At 40.9% G+C, this 24,115-nt stretch overlaps 1 protein-coding gene across 6 annotated transcripts in view; it reads right to left on the bottom strand.

Annotated features, from left to right (window-relative positions):
- Positions 1 to 24,115, bottom strand: part of C2H10orf67 (chromosome 2 C10orf67 homolog) — a 168,865-nt gene that overhangs the window by 60,304 nt on the left and 84,446 nt on the right. For 3 of the 6 annotated variants that reach the window (XM_043509451.1, XM_038391160.2, XM_043509449.1), the window contains exons 2-5: positions 21,734 to 21,881; positions 20,447 to 20,505; positions 18,086 to 18,151; positions 6,525 to 6,587 (exon numbers count right to left, since the gene is read on the bottom strand). In XM_043509451.1, coding sequence (XP_043365386.1) covers positions 6,525 to 6,587; positions 18,086 to 18,151; positions 20,447 to 20,505; positions 21,734 to 21,881 — 336 coding nt within the window. Of the gene's footprint in view, positions 1 to 6,524; positions 6,588 to 18,085; positions 18,152 to 20,446; positions 20,506 to 20,636; positions 20,838 to 21,733; positions 21,882 to 24,115 lie in introns of those variants that run through there. The other 3 variants (XM_043509453.1, XM_043509452.1, XM_043509450.1) reach the window with 2 other exon arrangements.

A 24,115-nucleotide genomic window follows, 5' to 3' on the forward strand; every position in this document is an offset into this window, starting at 1 on the left:
AGTATGGTACATCCAAACTGTTTTAGCTTCTTAGTAGCTGGTCTGAGGCCCTCCTACTGAGAGGAAATTTGCAGACAAGATTGATCAGATTAGGGTTGGGGTTTCTGCTTCCATGGTGGGAGAGCAAGTGTTGATGGAGCAAGGGCCTCATCTCCTCTGCTTGACTTTCAGCAACTGATGCTCACTGAAGTTATGGAAGGGTTGAGAGAACTTTGTTTTATAACCTATGTTTTGGATCTATCTCCTTGCTGGCTGGTGAAGGCCAGTGTGGAAGTACTTGTTTGTGGAGATTGTCAACACCTCTCTTGGAGAGATCAGACTGCCTACTGCTTTGAAGGAAGCATTAGTGCAGCATTTGCTCAAGAAGTCATTGCCTGACAATGGCAATCTATTTAATTATTAACCAGTATGAAATCTTTCCTTCTTGAGTAACATTATGGAGAAGATTGTTATGAGACAACTCTTATAGCATCTAGATGCCTTTGATCTTCTTGAACATTGTCAGTCTGAGTCTAAATGTGGCTTCGTCACAGAGATTGCACTGGATGACAACCTTCTCCTGGCAATGGATGAAAATCAGATGTTCATTATTATCAGTTATCTTCGATACAGTTGACTGTGAGGTGTTGTTGATTAATCTGTGGACCTTGGTGGGAGAGGACAGGGCTACTCTTCAGTGACTTTGTTCCTTCCTCTTGGAAAGATCTCAATGGCTAGTTGCTCGTCTTTCCAAAGAGATCTCAAGCACAGGATCCTACAGAATATCATTCTGTCTCCTCTCCCGTTCAACATGTATATGAGGCAGTTAGGAGGGTTAGCAAGGAACCATGGGGTTTGGTGCTTTCAGCATGCTGATGGCACCTTATTGTATGTATCTATCTGATCCCACTTGGACAATGTAGGTCAGCATCTCAGCTAATTTCTAAATGAATCTGAATCATGGATGAAAGAGAGCTGGGTGAAGCTTAACTCACACAAGACTGAGGTGATAATGGTGGGTTGGGGGGAAAAGGCCAGAGGAGATGGCAGAGGTTATATGACTCCCTTGGCTTGAGGGATTATGTTGGCCTTTAGTTAGATGGATTTGCAATTTAGGAGTAATTTTAGACCCCCAGCTGTTGTTTTATGATCATACCACAGCAATTATATATTCAGCTTTTTGCCATCTGCATCTGGCTAGGAGGCTGATGTCACAGTTAGAGGGCTAGTTGCTAGACCCCTCTGGTCTCTCTGAACACACCAGGTGTTAGGACTCATAACTCTACTTCTCCTGGAGTGGAATTATATGATTCTCCCACTCTTAGATTCTCCCACTCTGGGTTTCAAACTGTGGATCCAGTGTGGTTACCTTAGCAGGTTTGACTGATTTTGGCACCTTTGGGAGTTTATGTCCAATGGTATGTACAATGAGAAGCCAGCCTTCTCAATCCAAAGAATTGTTTACACTAAACAGTAGGACCAAAGCAAAAAAAGATTTTAAACACAAACAGTGTATATGCACATCTATCCTATCTTAAGGCTTACCATCTCCCCTTGTTGGAAGTCTATGAAGGCCTAACTTTTTCAGATCATCTGGTGTGTGCATGTTCAACCCTTCTTTTTGGATGTGGACCATGTCGTTATTCATGCTTTTGTTACCTCAAGATTAAACTATTGCATGATGTGCTACATGGGGCTATGCTTTAATACTATTTGGGACTGAAGTTGGTACAAAATGCAATGGCTTGCTTACTGTGTGAGGCATTGTGCTGGATGCACATGACTCCAATGCTCCAGGATCTGCACTGGTTTTCCATTGGGCTTTCTGCACAGAGTTTATGGTGTTAGTTACAATCCATAAAATCCTAAAGGGCTTGGGACTAGCCCACCTGAGGGATCAACTTTCTGCCTGTGTCATATTGCCACAGTTGTGGTCACTACCTGCATTTGAGCTAGATCCCTCTCATTATAAAAGAGAAGGAGTAGCCAACAGGGCATTCTCTGTAGGCTCCAGGACACTGAATCTTGCTCCCTCTCTGTCTGAAATAGTCCAGATTTGGTGACCTTCTGAGCATGCTGTAAAAAACATCTATTTGATCAGATTTTTTGAGAGGGTTGAGGGTAGGCTTCTCAGAATGAAAAGGTGGAAAGGAGTTTTTGTAAGTGGCTGGCTGGCTGAGTACCTGTTGAAATGATTACTGTAATGCTACTGGGGTTTCATTGTATGATTAACGGTATATTAGGGCACCAAGAACCTTGAATAGGTGTCTTATTATTATAGAAATCTAAATCTAAATAATAATTAAAGAAATACTTGAATAAAGGCATTCTGTCACTGCAACTCACTCCTGACCTGATATACCACCATGCTTGTAATGTTTTATTTGGGATATACTTAAAGATAGCAAACACCGAACTCAATAATATACTGTATTTTATGTATTAATAGCAACAAATCCTGTTTTGAAACATTTTACAAATTTCAGTTTGCTGGTAATGTTTCTGTCCTTCCTTTCAGACCTGCCTCAACTTCAGTTTATCTCACCATGTGTGCTGTTCCCACCAAATGCCATGGATTTCCAAATATAAAGTATGATTAATAAGTTACACCAAATAACTGTTGTAAGAAATACAGCTTCGAAAAAGTTAAGGTGATTAATACATCGATTTAGACATTAACTTCTAAGTACTTGCTTGCTATGTGCTATTATTTGAAGTTTTAGGAAGATCAAAAATTACAGCAAACTTTAGTCAAACAAAACCTTTGTCTATCCTAAATTCAGTATGTCTTTAGAAATGATGAAACAAAAGATAAATCTTTTGTTCATTAAGAGGTGTCTAATTTTTTTCTTGCAGATATTAAACAAAGTTCTCTGAAAAGTTAAGGAAGACCACAAGTGTAAGAATTTTGTTTGGCTGAAACAAAAAGACATTTTTTTCTAAAAAAACAAAACTCTGAATAACAGTATTATTCATTTACAGTCCAAAAGGCCAAACAAGTTAGCATGAGTCTCACTATACAGTCAGACTCACTATACACTCTTTGGTGAAGAGCAGAAATGAGTGAGATGTACAGAAGATGGTTTAAAAGCATCATCTTTAAACATAGTTACTTTCAGATTTCTTCTGTTAGATTAGGTTATTTGTTTCCTCCCTACAGTTAGATTGAATAGTTCAAATTACTAATCTTAACAGGTTATGGAGTCATACTTACCAACCATCCCTATTTAGGAGAGACAATTTTTAGAAAAATATTAAACTATATATCACTAAAAACCCCCTCTTAAAATACATATTAATAGAGCCAAAAGATGTATGTATTTCTTTCTCAGTATGTACCTCTATTTATAACAAGTACGGTGTGGGATTTATTATAATGGCCAGCCTGGAGATAGTGAACAAGACTTATGTATGAGATACCATACCTTCCCTCTCTACATTCACCTAGCTATAATTACGCAGGAAGGTGTCTACCTCATGGAAAGAGGAAGAAAAACGAAGGGAGCCAGGCAATGATCAGGACTGAGATCGCCAGTTCATTTCATGCAGACTACCAGGGAGTCATCAAAGAGTAATTACTTTCAGTAACTATGCTGACATGAACCAAATTAAAACTGGTGACCCTAAAGGTGGATGGTACCATATCCCTATAGTAAATCCTTGAGCCATACAGTCCCTCAGTGAGGACTGGTAATGTGCTGATGATTTAATAGTTTCACAGAAAACTTTGATTACATTTTAGTTTTATTAATAAAGCAGGCTTGAATTATATTTTTGTAAGGTTGGTTGGGAATCTGGATGCATAAAGTGAATGAGGATTTTCTTCTGGAGAAATGTTGGCATTGGCTCAACAAAAAGAGGGAGAAGGGTATGCTGAGTATAACAGCCTGAACATCAAGAAGATTAGATAACAATTTAATTTTCTCATATCACATGCTCATTACACCTTTGTGTAAACAGGTGGAGTCCTCATCTCATTCCAAATAAAAACTACACATGCAAAAGGTTACAAAAAAAATCATTCTTTGCAAGGACTGCAAAGTTTAAGGGTTCTGGCAGCCATCACATTTACTTGATAATGGGCCACTTTTTTCAAGGTATTTAGAAACATAAAGATGCAGATAGTGAGATTTTTAATAGACCTAGGTGCCTAATTTTGGTGTGCTTTTGAAATCCCATTGTCTGCATGTTTAGGTGCCTAAATATCTTGAAAAATCTGCCAATATATTCTTAGCCTTCCCCTCCCCCCCCCAACACAAAAAACCCTCGCATCGGTCAGTATTTTCCTCTTTGGTCAATAAATCCTAATATTCACCTCAAGAGAGTCAACAGTTACTTAACTTTTTAACATATGCTTTGAGTACAGATAGGTGCATTGTAGTAAGGTTAGTTAATATATTTTAACTGTTGATTAACAGATTTATCTCAAATTTATAGATTTATTTTACAAGATGGATATTGTTATTGTTTGAAAGTTGGGGACAAATGCTATGCACAAATTTGAAAATGTCATAGAGTCATAAAATTTAAGGCCAGAGGGGACAATCAGATCATCTAGTCTGACCTCCTGTATATCACAGGTCACCAACACCACTCAACACTCAAACCCTAAATTCAGCAATTGAAATTAGATCTGGGTATTAGGAGACTAAACTACTATGTGCCACAGGCAGAGAATAGGGGAGACAGAAGTAATCATTAATGTTGCATATTCCTATTAGTATAAAGAAAATTTGGAGTATACCCATAATAAAAAAGAAATCTCATTATTTAGATTCCTTCAGTTATTTTTAAAGTGTCTATTTACACAGCAATTTACTGCGTGGCAAACCAAGGTATGAATCTACAGCACACCAGTTTGCCCGCATAGTAATGTCCCATGTGGAAATTGCTCAAGCACACTGAGGGTACATCTATACGGTGATACGGTGACTGCCATAGCCGCAGCTGGTCTGAGTCAGCTGACCCAGCCTCTGAGACTTGGTGCTATAGTTTTTTTATCACAGTTTAGACATACCCTCAAAGTCCTGGAATATGGCTTAGCTTACAACTACCTGCCACCCAGTAACCTGCAGTGTAGAAAGGCTCTGTAAGTGTTAGACAGGGTCTCCCTGGGGGTGATAGGCCCAAATTAGGAATGTAAGAACATAAGAATGGCCATATTGGGTCAGACCAAAGGTCCATCTAGTCCAGTATCCTATCTTCCGACAGTGGCCAATGCCCGGTGCCCCAGAGGAAATGAACAGAACAGGTAATCATCAAGTGATCCATTCCCTGTTGCCCATTCCCAGCTTCTGGCAAACACAAGCTAGGAACACTATCCTTGCCCATCTTGGCTAATAGCTATTGATGGATCTACCCTCCGTGAATTTATCTAGTTCTTTTTTGAATCCTGTTATAGTCTTGGCCTTCACTACATCCTCTGGCAAAGAGTGCCACAGGTTGACTGTGCGTTGTGTGAAAAAATACTTCCTTTTGTTTGTTTTCAACCTGCTGCCTATTAATTTCATTTGCTGACCCCTAGTTCTTGTGTTATGAGGCATAAATAACACTTCCTCATTTACTTTCTCCATAACAGTCATGATTTTATAGACCTCTATCATAGCCCCCCTTAGTCATCTCTTTTCCAAGATGAAAAGTCCCAGTCTTATTAATCTCTCATCATATGGAAGTCATTCCATACCCCTAATAATTTTTGTTGCCCTTTTCTGAACCTTTTCAATTCCAGTATATCTTTTTTGAGCTAGGGTGACCACATCTGCACACAGTATTCAAGATGTGGTCGTACCATGGATTTATATAGAGCAATGTGATATTTTCTATCTTATTATCTATCCCTTTCTTAATGATGCCTAACATTCTGTTTGCTTTTCTGCCTGCCACTGCACATTGAGTGGATGTTTTCAGAGAACTATCCACAATGACTCCAAGATCTCCTTGAGTGGTAACAACTAATTTAGATCCCATCATTTTATACATATAGTTGGGATTATGTTTCCCATTGTGCATTACTTTGCATTTATCAACACTGAATTTCAACTGCAATTTTGTTGTCCAATCATCCAGTTTTGAGAGATCGTTTTGTAGCTCTTCACAGTCTGCCTGGGACTTAACTATCTTGAGTAGTTTTGCATATTGAGTAGTTTTCTGATGTTCTTACGTTCAAATTGCTGTATTAGTGCTGCCACATTTCAGCTGGACAACAAATGAACTATGCTTACTTGCGAGTTCCTCCTACCAAACCTCACTACCATGACTAAGAATAGTGTGAGTCCATATTCATTACAAAGGGAGAGTGAGTGGAAGAGAGGACTGAGTCAATTAGATATGTTATCTATGGCCATGTAGGATGACAAGCAGAAAGTAACAAAGAGAGGCGAGTTAAACAAAATGGTATTAGTTTAGTTATCAGTGAAGTGTAGGGAAAGTAACCACAGGAGGTAGAAAAAGTCTGATAAGGCAAATATATTACAGGTACAGTGTATATGGTGTATTTCATAGTGTCATATAATTAATTGAAGTATATGCTCCATCTAGGAACGTACCTTTTTCTGTGGTTCAGATAACTTCTTTTCCACTTTTGTTTCAATGTCTTTTTGTTCTTTGAGCTGTTAAAATGAATGACAAGAAAGCTGATCAAAAGTACAGACACAAACATTTATAAAATGTAATACAGAGAGGATGAGGGAGACAGTATTAATTTAATATTGTACTTCTTTGAACAATGACATTAATTAAAATTCTTACACTTCCAGAAATATTGCAAAAATATACATCTTCCATAAGTAATTACTAATTCTTTAAAAAATTAAATGCAGCTTTATCCATGTTCAAAGCAAAATGTACTGGTGCTTTGACCTATTACACTGAAAATTTGTTTTCATAGTTTACTGCCTGTGAATAGGACTACATGGGAGACTTAATTATTGCCCACAATTTTTCTTGGAAAGATATGCTTGATGTAAACTCTGACTGGTCAAAAGATTTCAAAACAGGAGCAGCTACTTGACTAACACTGAACAATAGCAAAAATCAATACTTTTAGTATTGTTGCATGGTATTTCTTATAAAATTGCATTGCTAAATAAGAGGAAAACAAATTTATATTTATGAATGATGGAACCAAATTGAATACTGGTATAATTGTCAAATTGGAAGAAAGTAAAGAAGGACATTTAAATTAGCACTTTCAACTTGAAATTATTTCCAGAACTTTGCAACTGATTCAGTTTTGTATACTAGCTTCTTTTCAGTATTAAATTTGTCAGTATTTACCATAGTAGGAAAAGTTAGTTTATACTATATTTCTCAACTTTGCGTTATTAGTTATAATAAAAAGGCCAAAAGATGTAAAATTGAGAAATGACTATATTTATCTATGTCATAATCTTCATGTAATTATTTTACAATAATTTTAGTAGATCTTATAGTAGAAATTATTTGAAAGTATAAAAGCTTTAAAGAACTTATGTCTAGTGTTCTGCTGTATCATTCATTTCTCCAGGACTGATCTTTAGTTACTAATCACATTTACATTAAATATTCAAAATATCCCAAAAAGACACTATATAATTTGAGGATTTCTGCCTTTACACACACACACACACACACACACACACACACACACACTCTCTCTCTCTCTCTCTTTCTCTCTCTCCACCACTTTAATTTCCTCCCTCTCAATCAGTCACATTGTTGACATCTTCTTTCTACCCAAAGAAGACTGAATCAACAGGGCATGTAACTTCTGGCTGATGGGAGGTTCTACCCCTGCGCTTTCGCTTTCCCTTTCCCATTCCCAAAGGATCAGCATCTGCTTTTCTATGTGTTCCCATTCCAAGGAGAAAGAGAGTGGGAGAATGGTAATCAAACTTAATGTCTCCTACTTGGCAGAGTTGAAAACTAGTTTAGCCCAAAAGTGTACATCTCATGCAACTGTCTTTGTACAAGTAAATGCTTCCCCCCTTCCACAGTAATAAAATTCTACTTCTGATGTTATGTCATGCTACTGAAATGACCTACAGTATTGTTTATAGGTTTCTGTAAAGGTGTGGGCCATCTGCATGTACCCCCTTACAGCCTGGTTTGCAGATGCACTCCACCTTAAATTTCCCTCAGTTGGGGTAGCAATTTTTTTTGCTTTAACAGCCTAGGTGAAGGAGAAGCCAACATACATTACCAAATACCAAGTCCCCTTTTAATAAGGTTTGAAGACAGGAATAATTCAGGACCATGGTTCAGAGCTCTACAAATTAGAAAGTCCACAAAAGAGAAAGTTACTCACCTTTCAGTAACTGAGGTTCTTCAAGATGTGTGTCCCTGTGGGTTCTCCACTCCCGGTGACGGTGCGTCCCAGTTCCACTGATCGAAGATCTTTGGTAGCAGTGCCTGGTCGGGAGGCATGCACTCAGGTGCTGATTCACAGCATCATTAGGGTCTGCCTGAGCACACGCATCCCGGACCCCTCTCATTTCCTTCTTCAACATAGAGTTGTCCGATTAGTACTCCAAAGTAGAGGGGAAGAGGGTGGGTAGTGGAGCACCCACACAGACACACATCTCAAAGAACCCCAGTTACTGCAAGGTGAGTAACTTTCTCTTCTTCTTCGAGTGCTGTTCCTGTGGGTGCTCCACTCCAGGTAAATGTGAAGCAGTACCCACTATGATTGGTGGGATTTTGGAGTTGTGGCAGGGATAACGGTAGACAGTACCATATGGCCGACTATGGCGTCTACCGTGGTATCTCATGTGATAGCATAATGTTTGGCGAATGTGTGGTCAGATGTCCATGTGGCCGCCTTGCATATGTCTGTAATAGGTATGTTGTGAAGGAAGGCAACAGATGTTGACATTGCTCTAGTAGAATGAGTTAAGACACTCTCTGGTGGTTGAACACCTTGGATCTGGTAGCAGGATCTGATGCAGTCCGAGATCCACTTGGAGAGTCTTTGCTTAGAGATAGCATCACCCTTTGATCTCTTGGTAGTAGAAACAAATAGCCTAGGGGATTTACGAAATGGTTTAGTTCTGTCAAGATAGAATGCAAGAGCCTGTCAGATGTTGAGGATATGTAACACTGCTTCCTGTGGAGTCATGTGAGGCTGGGGATAGAATACAGGTAAATGTATTGGCTCATAAAGGTGGAAGGTAGACAGCACCTTGGTGAGGAATTTGGGGTGGGGTCACATAGTATCCTTGTCTTTGAAGAAAATGGTGTAGGGAGGGTAGGCCATCAGGGCATTTATTTCACCAACCCTTCTCGTTGATGTTATAGCAACCAAGAAAGCCCTTTCATGGACATGTGGAGTAAGGATGAGGTAGCCAGGGGTTCAAAAGGAGGTTTCATGAAACGGTGATGAGCTAGGTTTAGATTCCAGTAGGCTACTGGTGAATGAATCTCAAGGTAGAGATTTTGCAGGCCCATGAAGAAGCATTTCATGGCGGGGTGGGCAAAAAGTGAATAACCATCCAGAGTGTCATGGAAGGTGGTAAGGGCCACGAGGTGTACTCTGATAGAACTGAGCAAAAGCCCGTCCTGTTTTAGTTTGAAAAGGTAGTTTAAGATATCAGGGAGGGTTGCAGTCTGGGATGTCAGGCATCTGTGGAAGCACCAGATGGAGAAGCGTTTCCACCTTTGCAGGTAAGTTATGAGTGGAGTCCCGTCTACTGTGCAGGAGGATATATTGGATCTGTTCCAAGCAGGCTAATTCGTGGGATTGAAACCATGAAGGAACCACACCATCAGATGGAGTTTCCGGAGCTGCAGATGGAGAAGCTGACTGCAATTCTGGGACAGCAGATCTGGCCTGTCAGGGAGAGTCCTTGGAGGATGGATGGACATGAGTAGCAGATAAAGATACCATGTCTGTCTGGGCCAAGCTGGGGCAATAAGTATGACTCAGGCCTTGTCCTCTGTGATCTTGCGTAGAAGCCTGTGTATTGGTGGAAAAGCATACATCAGGGAGATGTTCCAAGGAATGAGGAACACAACCCCGAGAGATGTATTCCTGAGTCTCGCTCTGGAGCGAAATAGATGGCATTTGCAGTTTTGAGGAGTGACAAATAGGTCTATCGATGGAGTGCTCCAGTAGAAGAAGAGCTGTCGGAGTATCATGGGATGCAATTCCCATTCATGTTCTTCAGAGAAGTATCTGCTGAGTGTGTCAGCAATAGTGTTGTGACACCCAGGCAGGGAGAAAGCAGTGATTTCTATGTGATGTTGTATGCACCAATTCCATAATCGGATGGCTTCTGTTAATAAGGAATGCGATCGTGCTCCCCCCTGCCTGTTGATATAGAACATACATGCTATATTGTCCGTCAGAACTTGGATGGACTTGTTCTTTATGGTGGGAAGAAAGTGAAGGCAAGCGTACCGACGGCTCTGAGTTCTAGAAGATTGATGTGCAGACGCATCTCTGATAGGGACCAGTGGCCCTGTATCTTGTGGTTGCCTAGGTGCACTCCCCAACCTATCAGGGAAGTGTCCTTGGTGAGCCTGAGTACTGGGGAGTGTGGATGGAAGGGAACACCCATGCATAGGTTCTCTGGTTTTGTCCACCAGGGAGGCCAATATGTTCACTGGCGGAGTCAGTGTTATGCAGAAACTGTGTCTGTTGGGTTTGTAGTTGGAGTTGAGCCAACCCTGAAGGCATCTCATGTGCAGCCTTGTGTATTTGACCATGAAGGTGGTGGCTGCCATATGACCAAGAAGCTGTAGGCAGGTCTGCCCCTGTATTCTGGGGCTAACAGAGATTGTACGTATGAGATGCGTAATAGTGAGGAATCTGGTGTGTGGAAGTGAGGCTCTGGTTCGAATTGAGTCCAGGTGAGCTCCAATGAACTCTATCTGCTGTGTAGGTATCAGGGTGGATTTTTGGAAATTTATTTGCAAGCCTAGACTGTGGAAGAGGGAGATGGTAAAGTTCGTTGCTTTTAATGTCTCTTTGTAGGCTGGCTTTGATAAGACAGTCATCTAAGTAGGGGAAAGGTATAATCCCATGTTTGCGGAGGTGGGCTACAACTACAGCTAGGGTCTTGGAGAATACCCTCGGTGCTGTGGAGAGACTGAATGGAAGTACTCTGTATTGAAAGTGGTTGTGTCCGTGTTTGAATCGCAGGAAGCGTCTGTGTGCTGGATGAATTGATATATGGAAATAGGCATCTTGTAGGTCAAGGGCTGTGAACCAGTCCCCTTTTTCCGGGGCGGGTATTATTGTGCCTAATGTGACCAACTTGAATTTTTGTACACGTACAAATGTGTTTAGTTGGCATAGGTCTAGTATAGGTCTCCATCCCCCGCCCTTCTTTTGGGTCAGAAAGTAGTGGGAGTAGAACCCTTTTCCCCAATGTTGCATTGGTACATGTTCCACTGCACCTAGGTGGAGAAGATGAGCCACCTCTCCACGGAGGAGGTGCTTGTGAGAGGGGTCCCTGAAGAGTCTTCATTGGTTTTTTTGGGAAAAGAGTTTGTCTTTGTCCAAGAAAAGATTCTCCACTTTGGTTTGCAGATCTTTGGGGATACCAGATGCAGACAGCCAAGAAGACTGGCGCATCACCACTGCAGTGGCACTGGTGCCGGCTGCTATGTCCGCTATGTCCATAGACACTTGTAGTGCCATCCTAGACACCAACTGACCTTCGACGACGACTGACTTAAAGTCCGTTCTCCTGTCCTCTGGGATATTGGAGGCAAAATCAAAGAGCTTGTTGTAGTTGTCATAGTCATAGTTTGCGAGGAGGGTGGAATAATTTGCAATTCTAAATTGTAGAGTGGAAGAGGTATAAATCTTGCGGACCAATAGATCAAGGCATTTGAGGTCCTTGTCTTGCGGAGTGGGCTGGTGTTGTGGCTGCTTTGTTCTGTGTGTCGCTGCCTCCACCACAAGAGAATTGGGTTGTGGGTGTGAAAATAAGAAATCAACGTCCTTCACGGGCATGTAGTATTTAAGTTCAGCTTTCTTGCATGTTGGTGGGATGGAGGCAGGGGTCTGCCAGAGAGTATCAGCTGGTTCTAGGAGGGCTTCATTTATGGGTAGTGAAATCTTTGAGGTTACTTGGCTTTAGTACAGAGATGGGCAAACTATGGCCCGTGGGCCACATCCAGCCCACGGTACTGTCCCGCCCGGCCCCTGAGCTCCCGGCTGGAGAGGCTAGCCCCCGGCCCCTCCCCCATTGTTCCCCATCCCCCACAGCCTCAGTGAGCCGCCAGCGCTCTGGCCTGCTGCTCCTGCCAGGCAGTGCGGGCGGTATGGCTGGCTCTGGCCAGACAGTGGGGCTGCGAGCTCCTACTACTCTGAGCGGCATGGTAAGGGGGCGGGCGGGAATGCAGGGGTTGGATAAGGGGCAGGAGGTTCTGGGGGGCAGTCAGGGGAGAGGGAATGGGGGGGTTGGATAGGCATGGGAGTCCCGGGAGGTCTGTCAGGGGTCGGGAGTGTGGATAGGGGTTGGGGCAGTCAGGGGACAGGCAGCAATGGGGGTTGGATAGGGGGTGGGGTCCTGGGGAGGTGGTTAGGGTCGGGGGGTCTTGGGAGAGGGTGGTCAGGGGACAAGGAGAAGCGGGGGATTGGATGGGTCAGGGGTTCAAAGGAGGGCAGTCAGGGGGTAGGAAGTGGGAGGGGGCAGATAGGTGGCGGGGGCCAGGCCATTTGGGGAGGCACAGCCTTCCCTACCCAGCCCTCCATAGAGTTTCACAATACCGATGTGGCCCTCGGGCCAAAAAGTTTGCCCACCCCTGCTTTAGTATGAGCCATGGAATGTTTGTAAGAGCCCCGCAGGGGATCCAAATCTGCTCCAGGGGTGACGGGCAGGCTCGGTGCCATCGTTCTTGTTGGCATCAGGGTGGAATGCGCTGCCGGCACAGGGTCCATCGTCGGTGTTGGCGGGGCTGGTGCTGAGGAGAGCTTCCTGCTGCGGGAAGTCTGGTCCCTGGCTTTGCACCCTGCGTGAGTGCTGCGGTGGACAGAGATGCCTGCTCTTGGTACTGTCAGCACCAAGGGTAAAGACATTGTGGAAGATCCTTTATCCTTTTGAGTGTCTCTGAGAGGAGACATTAGGGCTTCCTGCCTCTTCGCGTGGGAGCGGGGCCGGTGCAAGCATGTTTTGTGCCCTAGGCGAAACTTCCACCTTGCACCTCCCCTCCGCCCTGAGGCGCCCCCCGTGGCAGTTTCCCGCCACCTCCCCTCCACCTTGAAGCAACCCCCCGCAGCAGCTGCCCACCGCCCTCCCTCCACCCTGAGGCACCCCCCTGTGGCAACTCCCCGCCGCCCCCCCTCTGCCCTGAAGTGCCCCCCCGTGGCAGCTCCCCTCCGCCCTGAGGCACCCCCCCGCGGCAGCTTCCCGCAGCCCCCTCTCCCCTCGGGGAGCCGTGCGGCAACTCTCCTCGGCCCAGGGAGCCATGTGGCAACTCCCCACCCCAGCTCACCTCTGCTCCACCTCTTCCCCAAGCATGCCGCCGCCACCGCTTCTCCCGCCTCCCAGTCTTGCAGCACCAATCAGCTGTTTGGCACGCAAGCCTGGGAGAGAGAGAAGCAGAGCGGGGTGCACGCTCAGAGGAGGAGGCAGAGCAGAGGTGAGCTGGGATGGGGAGCGTTTCCCCTGTGCGCCCACCTCCCCCCCCCGTTACTTGCTGAAGGTGGCCCTCCCCGCACCCCTCTGCCCCAGCTCACCTCCGCTCCACCGCCTCCCCGGAGTGCACTTTTGGCCGCCCCCAACCACTTGGTGCTCTAGGCGACTGCCTAGTTCACCTAGTGGTTGCACCGGCCCTGCGTGAGAGGGTGAAGCCGCGCTCCTGATCAGTACTGACTTGGCAGGAGAGGGAGAGGGTTTACTGCCCTTTTCCACAGGTGGCTGCAGAGCTTTCTCCATAGAAGCATTTTTAGCCGCAAGTCTCTGTCACAATGAGCTCTAGTTTTTAAGTTGGTACAATGGAGACACTTTGCAGGGACTTGTGTCTTGCCGAGGCATTTGATGCAGAGTGAGTGCCCATCAGACCGCGGCATAGACTCCTTGCAGGAGCCACATTTCTTAAAGCTTGGAGACCCCGGTATCACGAAAATATAAGCAGTCGGGGATGTCTCAACGAGAGACTAACTTGAGTAAATACATTTTTTTTAAACTAACTAACTATGCTAAAGGAAAGGGAGAACTGGGAAATGTCTAGCTAACTATTTCTCTTGTTCTCTACTTATTTCCTACAGTAACCAGGGAAGAGATGAGCACTGCCCCAAGTCCCATCTTCAGCCAAGGATGGTTGAGTAGGAACTGGGGGGGGGGGGGAGAGGGAGGGGCACGTGCTCAGACATAACCTAACAACGCTGCAAGTCAGCAGCTGAGCACTTGCGTCCCGACCAGGCATTGCTACCAAAGATCTCCGATCAATGGCGCAGGGATGCACCATTACCTGGAGTGAAGCACCCACAGAGACATCACTCCAAGGAGGCCCTGCCCCACCCTAGGGTAGGGCTGTTAAACAGGAAGCTGAAGCTGAGCAGGAGAGAAGAGAGTAGAAACCATGCAGGCTGCCATGACTGGTGGTTTCCCTCCGATTCAAGGAGTCTAACCTAACCTGACTCAGAGAGTTGGTTCTTCTACATTACATCCCAGGCTGTCCTTGCATCAGCTGCAGCCTGTCCCTTAAAGGGATAGTGCACTCCTTCACAGTCTTCTATACATTTAATGTTGCTTTGTTGGGTAATATACTGTGAAAAAATATGGCTAAAAAGCTAAGTATGTTAAATAATATTAGAGGGTTTCAAAGGTGCTCAAGACTTGTCAGGATTCCTTCACCACATCTCAGAGGCAACCAGATATCTATTCTCGGTATCTTTACTAAACAATAGGGTGACCAGATATCCCGATTTTATAAGGACAATCCCGATATTTGAGGCTTTTTCTTATATAGGCACCAATTTTTCACACTTTCTACCTGGTCACCCTACTAAAGGACGTGAGTTCAGAACTGTGCACCTAGCCAAATAGAGGTACATTCCATGAGTTTGATACCAGATGTTCTATAACTCAACGGGGAGTGGAAGAAGAGTGAAGAAAGAGGCTGAGATTAACAGAAAAGTCTGGAGGCCCATATATTGATTTCTTTTGCATCCTATATACTAATACATCTGCAAAAAGGCAGGGTGAGCCTTAGTTTTTGTAATTTCTCCAAGAAGACACCCAAAGAAGCGTTTCTGGGTGAGAGGAGTACGTTTGGAGTAGTACTATTCTAGAACTACACTTGGTTAAGGACCAGCATTTACTGGTATTAAAAAGAGAATTTACTTTAAAGCTTGTTTTCCTGATATTTTCAAGATTTTCCTCTTCTGCCCTCTCTATATACATACAGTTAGGGCCAGACTATGTCTGGTTTGCATATAGGGATGGGAGGGAGGAGGCTCAAGGAGCTTTTCTCCTCACCCCTTTGCACCTCTGTGCAGAGACTAGCTGTAACTGCAGTCTTTATGCAGTTCTGAAGGATGGAGAGAGGGCAGAAAAGAGGAGGGGCTTTGCCTCCCCACATCTGACCTCAGCTAGCAGAGCTGGCCAGTTGGAGGGAGGCACATGCTGCACTCTCTTAAGGGAAAACTCACAGCAGATGCAGGCTAGGGAGCTTTAAGAAGTATACTATGTCCTTGCCTGCATTGAGATAAATTCTACACTGCCCCTATATCAGGGTGTATCCTAAAGGCATAATATGGCCCTAAATAGGTATGTGCAGTAGCTCCATTCATGTTGCATGGTACTCTGTTTTTTTTTAAATGAATTTTAATGAATAGTTTTTATGTTAGAAGAACTTACAATGAATTTGAATGATCACCTCCACTTTTGCTGTGCCTTGTCTTAGGTAACAGTAAATTGAAAAAAGAGGACAGCCTTTAAAACACACACTACTATAAAAGAATAGAGAGGTAACGCAGACAATCCTTTAGTGTGGTTCTGTTCTGAGGAGTGTCTCAGTAAAAGTGACATTATGTGACTCCACGTTTATTGTCTCTCAATGATTTCTGTATCTAATGAGCTCAGTTTACAAGTAAAAATGTCTTTTCTAGCTGCCAGCCTAGCAATCTCAACCTGGGATCTGAAGGTCATTCTGGATTCTTTCCATCTCACACATCATCTTCAGTGATAAAGGTTCAATGGGGACAAATAAGACCTTAATTATACCTATTCAACTCCAATGCCTTCAGATTATGTCCTTGGTGAAACCTGTGCAAACCCACTGGTTGAGATTTTCAAAGCCAACTAGGAAATCTGCACAGACAGACAGGGCCATCCTTAGGATTGATGGGGCCCTATGCAGTATTATTAAACTGGTGCCCCTATACCCGATGGCAGCCTGGGCACACATGTGTATTTTAGATAAGGGTGGTCTTTTGAAGGATTTATTTAAAAAACTATACGTCTGAAGATCCAAGCATTTAAGATGAATGCTCAGACTGTGCATCAAAAAAATGTATGCAAGGATTTTTAGAGATGTGATTTTATAATCTTCGGTAACACACTAATGAAATATTTTTAAAGCAAATTTTAAACTAAGGTCCTGTAGACTAACATGTTCTGAGTAAATATTACAGTAATGCACAATTGTTTTTGTCAGTAAATTCAGAAACTGACACTATATACCTGGGGGTTGGCAAATGCCTGTTACATTACCACTTGAATGGCTCTTTAACAGTTTCAATGTTGAGCTAATAGGCCTGTCAGACTGGAAGGCTTTTTCACTTTTAAGTACTAGATCCCCTCTGGAAGAAGACTCACCAGACTGTAGCAGCCAGCTGTGGTGGGAGCCCGCAGGAAGGGTCAGAACAGGGATAGGAAGAGGTGGGATGGTGGACACTAAGACCTAGGGGTGCCCCAAATTTTCGGGTGCCCTATGCAGTCCTGTATGCTGCATATGGCTAATGAGGGCCCTGCAGACAGATGCTTATGATAACACAGATCCTTTTGAAAGGTCAAAGCATGTACATGAATTTCGGGTCTGAACTTTAGGCAACCAAGTTTAAAAATATTAACTGTGTGCACTCAGAATCTCTGACTCCAAGAAAATCACATTTTTCAGGTTAAAAGAAAAAAATGTAAAATGTGTTCTCAAGACTAATGTGTTTATTAAAAAAAGAGGTTTATAGATCAACTTATTCTTAGTTTTCAGCCTTTAAAAACTGGTTTCACAGAAGGCTTCCTTTATAATCTTGAAATTCTGTTTTTCATCCATTTCTAAAGACTCAATCCGGCAGTACTTACTCAGGCAAAAGTCCCATTGAAGTCAAAGACTGAGTAAGGACTTGCAGCATTTGGCCCTATGTCAAGATAGCCCAACACACACTGTGCTAAGATTAACAAAACAAAGTAAGTAAAAGCAGCTATGACTTGGCACAAAGTTTGACAAGCTGAAAAAAAGCAAATGTTTAAGTAACTGAAGTGGTACTGATTTTCTATTCACAACCTTTTCTTTTCTAAACAGTATCATATTCTTTTCCAGCACATTTATATTGCAAGTCAAGCTGTGTTTTATTTTTTATTATAATAAACCCAGTCAGTATACTGTAACAAAGACATACTAGTGGTGACCAGTGTGAAAACCACTGCGAGACCAAGTTAGAAAAAAGGTCAAATGATAAAATAAACAATCAGCCATCTGGAAAGTTCTTGAAACACGTAAAAAGAAAATAAAAGGCAGTATTCTTATGAGACTAATACAGAATACAAAAATATTTAAGACAGGGCTCCCTCTATCATTGTCTATGACATTTTGTAATCAGTAGGAGCAAACCTTTCCACATAATGTTAAATGTTTTCCAAGTTCTTCTGTGCCAAACAGTATTTAAGTTCTTTTAAAAAAAATCTTTAAAAATCATTTTATATGTATGTTTCTTCCATTAGTAGAGTAAAATTTAGGCTTCTGCTGAACTGATTATCCAAAAACCTCTTTAAAAATCATTTTTCATTTTTCTAAAAAAACCCAATCAGTACATATAAGCTGCATATGATACTTAGAACAAACTGAATATTTAAATAAAATAAAGAATGTTTTATATATATATGAAAACAACCATTTTTATGAAGTTTGAAACACACGGCAGTTCATAAAAACAATTTAAGCACAAGAATCTTACCATACTTTGATTTAATGACCTCTCCTTTTCAAGTTCCATCTTTATTTTTTCTTGAGCTTCGATTAACTAAAAATAAAAGCATAAAAAGTAATGTTGCATTTTAGATTACAAGCAAGTAGAATTCTTCCAAAATCCTTTCTAAATATAGTTTATCAAAGAAAATACAGCATATATATAACCTAATGAATGATAGAAAGACAGGCATCTTGGCACATACCTTGATACCTAGAAACAAGCCTGACGGTGCACTAGGAATGCCACATGCAGAATCAATTCACACATCAAACATTCACATTTTAATTTTATGTTGACACCCTGAACGTGCATACAAAATACACAAGATCATATCTCTAAAGAGTTGCAGGTTAAAATGAAGGGCACTCTGAAAAACAGCTTTTTGAGACAAATCCTTTGGCCCAAATAAGAACTGCATGAAGTTCTGAACACAGTCAAACTAATCTATACAACCTGCAAAGCATAAAGAATGGGTATAGGGAGCCCCTACCATGGAGGGAAGTATTCGGAATGAGGATTACACTGATCCAATGTTAAGCACACATCTCTAATGGGGGTGTTTGGAGAGCATTCACAAGGGCTGATGCAGTCAAGATGCAGTGGCAGTTTTGGAGTAGTTCAATTGCTGCTTGGTGGTTTTCTGGGGAGGGCAAAGATGTTCTTTTTTCTTTGACCCTTGAAGTCATCTTCAGTATACATAACCTGTTTACTTAGCCTTTTTAATGGGGGCATGTCAGACACCTATTGTCATTGAGGACTAAATCCGTGCATGTATAAATTTTAAAAAATTAATCCAATTTTAAAGTTATCCAAGTGCAAAAATTCTAGATATCAAGCCAAAAACAATTTTCAGTGGATTACCCAGTGAAAAAACTTCCCGACAGTGAGATGCATTAGGCTGTGGAACAATCTCCAAAGAAGCGTCAGAAATCCCATAGATTAGGATTTGCAAACTGAACTAGACAAACCGTAGGCTGTAAACTCTTTGGGGCAGGGATTGTTTCATCTATATATAATTTGTATCGAACCTAGCACAATGGGACCCCAATCTTGTTGGGGCCTTTGGGCAGTTCCACAATATAAATTAATACACTAGAAAATGTACTGTAGGGAACAACCCACCCCTGGCAGGCAGATGTACTGGATGGACCAATAGGAGTTTTCCATATCTAATCCTAGGATTCATTTGTAGCTTCCATTTTTAATTTTAGGGTTCATCAAAAGGATCTCAAAGGTTTACAAACATTAAAAAATTTAGCCTTCCAACAACCCTCTGAGGTAGGTTGGTATTATCCCCATTTAACAGAGGGGAGAGCGAGGTGTGAGAAGTGACATCTTTAAGTTTGCAAGGAAAGTTTATGGAAGAGGTGGGAATAGAACCCAGATCTCCTGAGTTTCATTCCTGTGCCTCAACAAAACAGAATTCTTCCTCTCCCTGGGCAGTAAAAACAACTTGTTAATATGAAGATTTTCAGCATATAAAGGGTCATTACTTCCAAGAGATTTCACCACAAAGATGAAAATACCTTAATGAAAAGGGTAAGACCTTGCTAAACTGAAGTTCTTCAAAAAGGGATACAGATCACATTGAAAAATGTTTCATGGAAAGAGTCCACTTTCTACAGTGAGAAGAAGTTCTTTGATTTCTCTTTCATTTTTAGAAAGGGAATAATGCACTGCAGAAAAGAAAACCAATTGGCATGATATCTAGGCATGTTATCTAAATAGATCTCAATGTCTCCCCATCTCTCAAGGAGGTGTTTTTGCTTTTTTAGAACTTCCCTATGCCAAGAAGCATTAATTTGTATTTATTATGTCTTGTTCAACTACTGCCTTGTACTGATAACACATAAATAATATTGAAGACAATCTAATAACATTATCCAGAAATACAGAAAATACACAGCAAACTACAGGTTATCAAGAATAAGACTTTTCTTGCCCAAAATTAGAGATATTTCCATATTTGATCCTTGTTACTTTTCCTCTAAAAATATACCTGTGCCCTTCTTTTTAAAGAAAGTACTCCACCCAACTCCAATACAGTTTGCTGAGGTTCAGAAGTGAGCAAGTGTCTAATTTAATAGTGTTAAAATACAGCAAAAATAATGCTGACATGACAGAAGGAAGACAATCTGAACCAACGTCTTCTGCATAGGCAGGAATACCAGTTCATTTGTACTCATCACTGAGTTACATAAACATAAAACAAAACCTGAAACAATTGAAATGATATTGACTATTTTTCAGCTTTTTCATATTATTTGGAATACACTTTGCGAATAACCCAAGCCTACTGCTTTTCTGCTTAGAGAGACGTCCATCACTGTCAAAACAGTACAGTACCTTATGAAAAGTCTTCTCATCTTTTTCCATTTTTAATTGCATACCTCGAACCTCCTTATCTGAAAACAAATAGGGAGAAAGGTAGAGCATGAAATTACAAGCCTACATCAATGTATTTATATTGTATGCTTCAGGTCAGTCTAAGCCTAGTGGAATGCACAGTGGATGAAAGTCCTAGCAGAACTCTGACCTTCACAACTGCCCTTGACATTCATAGTCTTCTTCCTGCTGTTCAGCCGGCTGGTCAGATAGAGATTAAGAAGTAAGTTCAAGAGCCAAGTGTGGCTGAGTGCCCACAGCTTTTCATTAATACTAGTTCTGGACATCCTTGCTGTTAGTCACAGCCAATACAAAGTGCTTTAGCAGGTGGTTCTTTATTGCTCAAACAAAACTATGAAAAGATGAGAGGCGCCATTAAATCAGATGATAAACAGCAATAAAGAATCCTATTTATGTCAAATTCATCTTTCTACTATAAAAGGTACTACTATGTCTAATCTATTTGGATGTACAAAAGTCAGAAGCCAGATTTTCCACACAAATTCTGTTCTAATGCCATATATTTCTAGCTTTCCATAAGAGCTTTCTAACACTGACAATATACTAGCGGTAACTTGAAAGTAAAGACTGAACTTATTAATTGTTCTTATAACCTGAATGGTGTGTATGTGTGTTTATATATATACACACATACTCTCAATTACAGAATAAGACAAAATGATTTTTTTAAAAAAATGTTGTAAAGTAATTGTACTGAAAACAGTATTGATAACTTGAAAAATAAATTCATTTTTGTAGACTTCTACACAAACATATAATTCATATTTTTCCCAGAAAGTGTATGTTAATACATATGTATAAGCACAGAAACCTATTCTATATACAGTGTCCATTTTACTTCCTCCTCTTAAGGCAACTAAATTAAAACTAACAATATATTTCATCATATACAAACATAAATATTTACATAACACTTTTCTCAGATTTTAATAATTTTGCAGACTACAAAATAACAGTGTTATATTTTATGAACTCCAGCAACCCTGTTAACCAACATAAGAAGTCTCAACTTCCATATAAACAAATATTCTTTTATCATGAGTAAAAAAGTAAATAGACATATTCAAAAAAGTTTAGAATAATTAAAAAGTACAAAACAAGCTGATAGAAAGTCCAAGAATAACTTACCACATTTTTGGACCATACTAGATTTGCATTTTGGTTTTAACATTTAATTCATACTCTATTTAAATGTCAACTTGACCTAACATCACATGAAAATTTTACCTAATTTATTATTTTCTTTTTCACTGCGTTTCAGAGACTCTTCAAGATGTGAAATCCTATCAAGTAGTCTAGAAACCTCTTCTCTGAAATCCTCATTTTCTTTTTCGAGTATTTTTTTTTCATTGTCATCATCGCTGTCAAAAATAATCTGAAAGATTGAGAACCCTTGTATTTCTAAGTAAAGAATCAAGGATTTAAATATGCTGCACAAATATAATAATTATACAACACAGCTATCATATACTTTTCTGAATTCTATTACACAGTTATAATATGAATACAAAAAAGTCAAGAGACTAAATAGGATCTTGCTGGAAGAAAGACTGCAGTACATTATATACAAAGCCATAACACATGGGGACATTTTATTGACAGGAATAATGCATATCATACTGTTTGTGTGCCCTCATCATTCAGGTCAATTTATTATGGAGGCTGTGTCCAGGAAGGCAGCTGGGGCTTATCCACCCACACTTCCCTCTGTGTTTATGAAGTGCCGTTGGTAACTAGGCAGGCAGGAGAGATTGCGGACAGGCAACACCAGGGGGTTGCAAAGTGCATGGCTAAGGAGGGGGGCTTGTTGCCTTTGTGTCATTTCTCAGTGACAGTGCTGCCAGTGTCATGAGGAGCACATCACATGTCAAAGTGGTGAAGTTTTCAGGCTGGGAGCCGCATGGAGTCCATCAGGCCTTCTGATACCAACACAGTTGGTTTTCTACTTGGTGTCGGAGCCACCCAGAGGCAATTCATATTCTGAACATTAACATGGCTTTGCATGCCTGTCACACATAGACCGTGCAGGGGTTTAATGCTATTGAAGACTATGGTTTAAATCTCTATGCAAACAGTGATTACCTTGTAAGAAGGTTCCAGGATAACATACAACAAAAGACTTTAAAGTTATAGTTTTAGTAAAGCAAACTCATTTACATTTTTATTATGCGTGTCCTTTGTTTAAATCTTGCCACATCCATTATGGAAAAGACTTCTTATGCAACTGAAGCTTATTGGGACAGCTACTCTTTTTTTTTTGTCTGTTTCAAAGCTATTGAAAACATTTGAATATATTGTCTTATGGCTGTCCAGATTTTACTGCCACGTATTTCTTTTACAATTACAGAAAAGCTTTCGGAAGCTCGAACAAAACATTAGAGTAATACCAGGCTATCAAACTGAATCTGAAAGCCTTAAAAATATTAAAAACAAAGAACAGGTTATTAATTACTTTGCTTACTAAAGAAAATTTAAGATATTTGTTTCACATGGCAAAAATAAGCATGTGAAAGTAGGGCCTCCTTTTCCAGGTTACCTAATGATAAAAAGTAAGAATTTGGTACCTAGAACTTTGGAAGTAAAATTATGAGTTTTTAAGAAAACATGTAAACCTGAACTCAGAAGCAAAATATATTTATGGCAATCTTTCTCTCCTGCACAACTATTTTGAATGTTTTTCTCAAAAAAAAAACAAAACAAAATAACCACCTCTCAGTCCCTTGTGCTCACTTAAACTTTTAGGAATAAACCTTCAAAGTGTTACAGCGAGTTCTGGCCACAGGACTCTCAATGATTTTACTGAATCAGGTGGATAAAATTCCATAGTGTTTCAAAAATTCAACCTTAAAATTAGTTTGTAGCTCCCCTTTTTTGTAAAAGAAGAAGTAGCAATTTCTAGAAAGGTCAAATATTAGTGAATGAAATTATGTTAAGTTTTTATGTTAAGATTTTCAAACTAACAAAACAGCTTTTTAGTTATTCTTATTAGTTAGTTACTAGACTAGGATTAATTTTTACAAGAACTCTTTCCAGAAACTTGGAAATCCTATAGGAAGTCTCTAACAAGCTGCAGAGGGGTTGTTAATAAAACAGCCAATAAAATATTTGAGTGATTATTTATCATTATCCTCTAACATTGTTCAACTCTAAACCATTACAGAACAAACTTACAAATTCAAAAGACCTTTTAAATAACTGTTTCAGAACTTAATAGGCTTATGCATGAGTTCCTTTGCCCAGGCAGAATTTGAGCATCAACAGCTGGAAAGCACGAGGATCACTATCATCATAAATGAAACTAGAAATGTTTGACTTAGTCATGTGAATCAAACTGTAAAATTTGTAAGCAATGTTTTAAAATCAAAATATAGACTTTTTATTTCTTACTGTTTTAATGCATCAATTCAGGAAAACATAGGCTTATTTTATTCACAGATCAATTTATGATTTGCGCTTTGCAGGGATAACCTTTAGCTCTAGCTCCACCATCTGTTATAAACAAGAACTGCAAATAATTAACTATTCAGTCTCATGCTGCAATGAGGACACTCATTAGCAAAATGAACAAAGGGACAGTTTTCTGTAGCTACAGTCATCTGTTACACTTTG

This window comes from Dermochelys coriacea, chromosome 2, assembly GCF_009764565.3.
Source record: "Dermochelys coriacea isolate rDerCor1 chromosome 2, rDerCor1.pri.v4, whole genome shotgun sequence".
NCBI classification, from domain to species: domain Eukaryota; kingdom Metazoa; phylum Chordata; order Testudines; family Dermochelyidae; genus Dermochelys; species Dermochelys coriacea.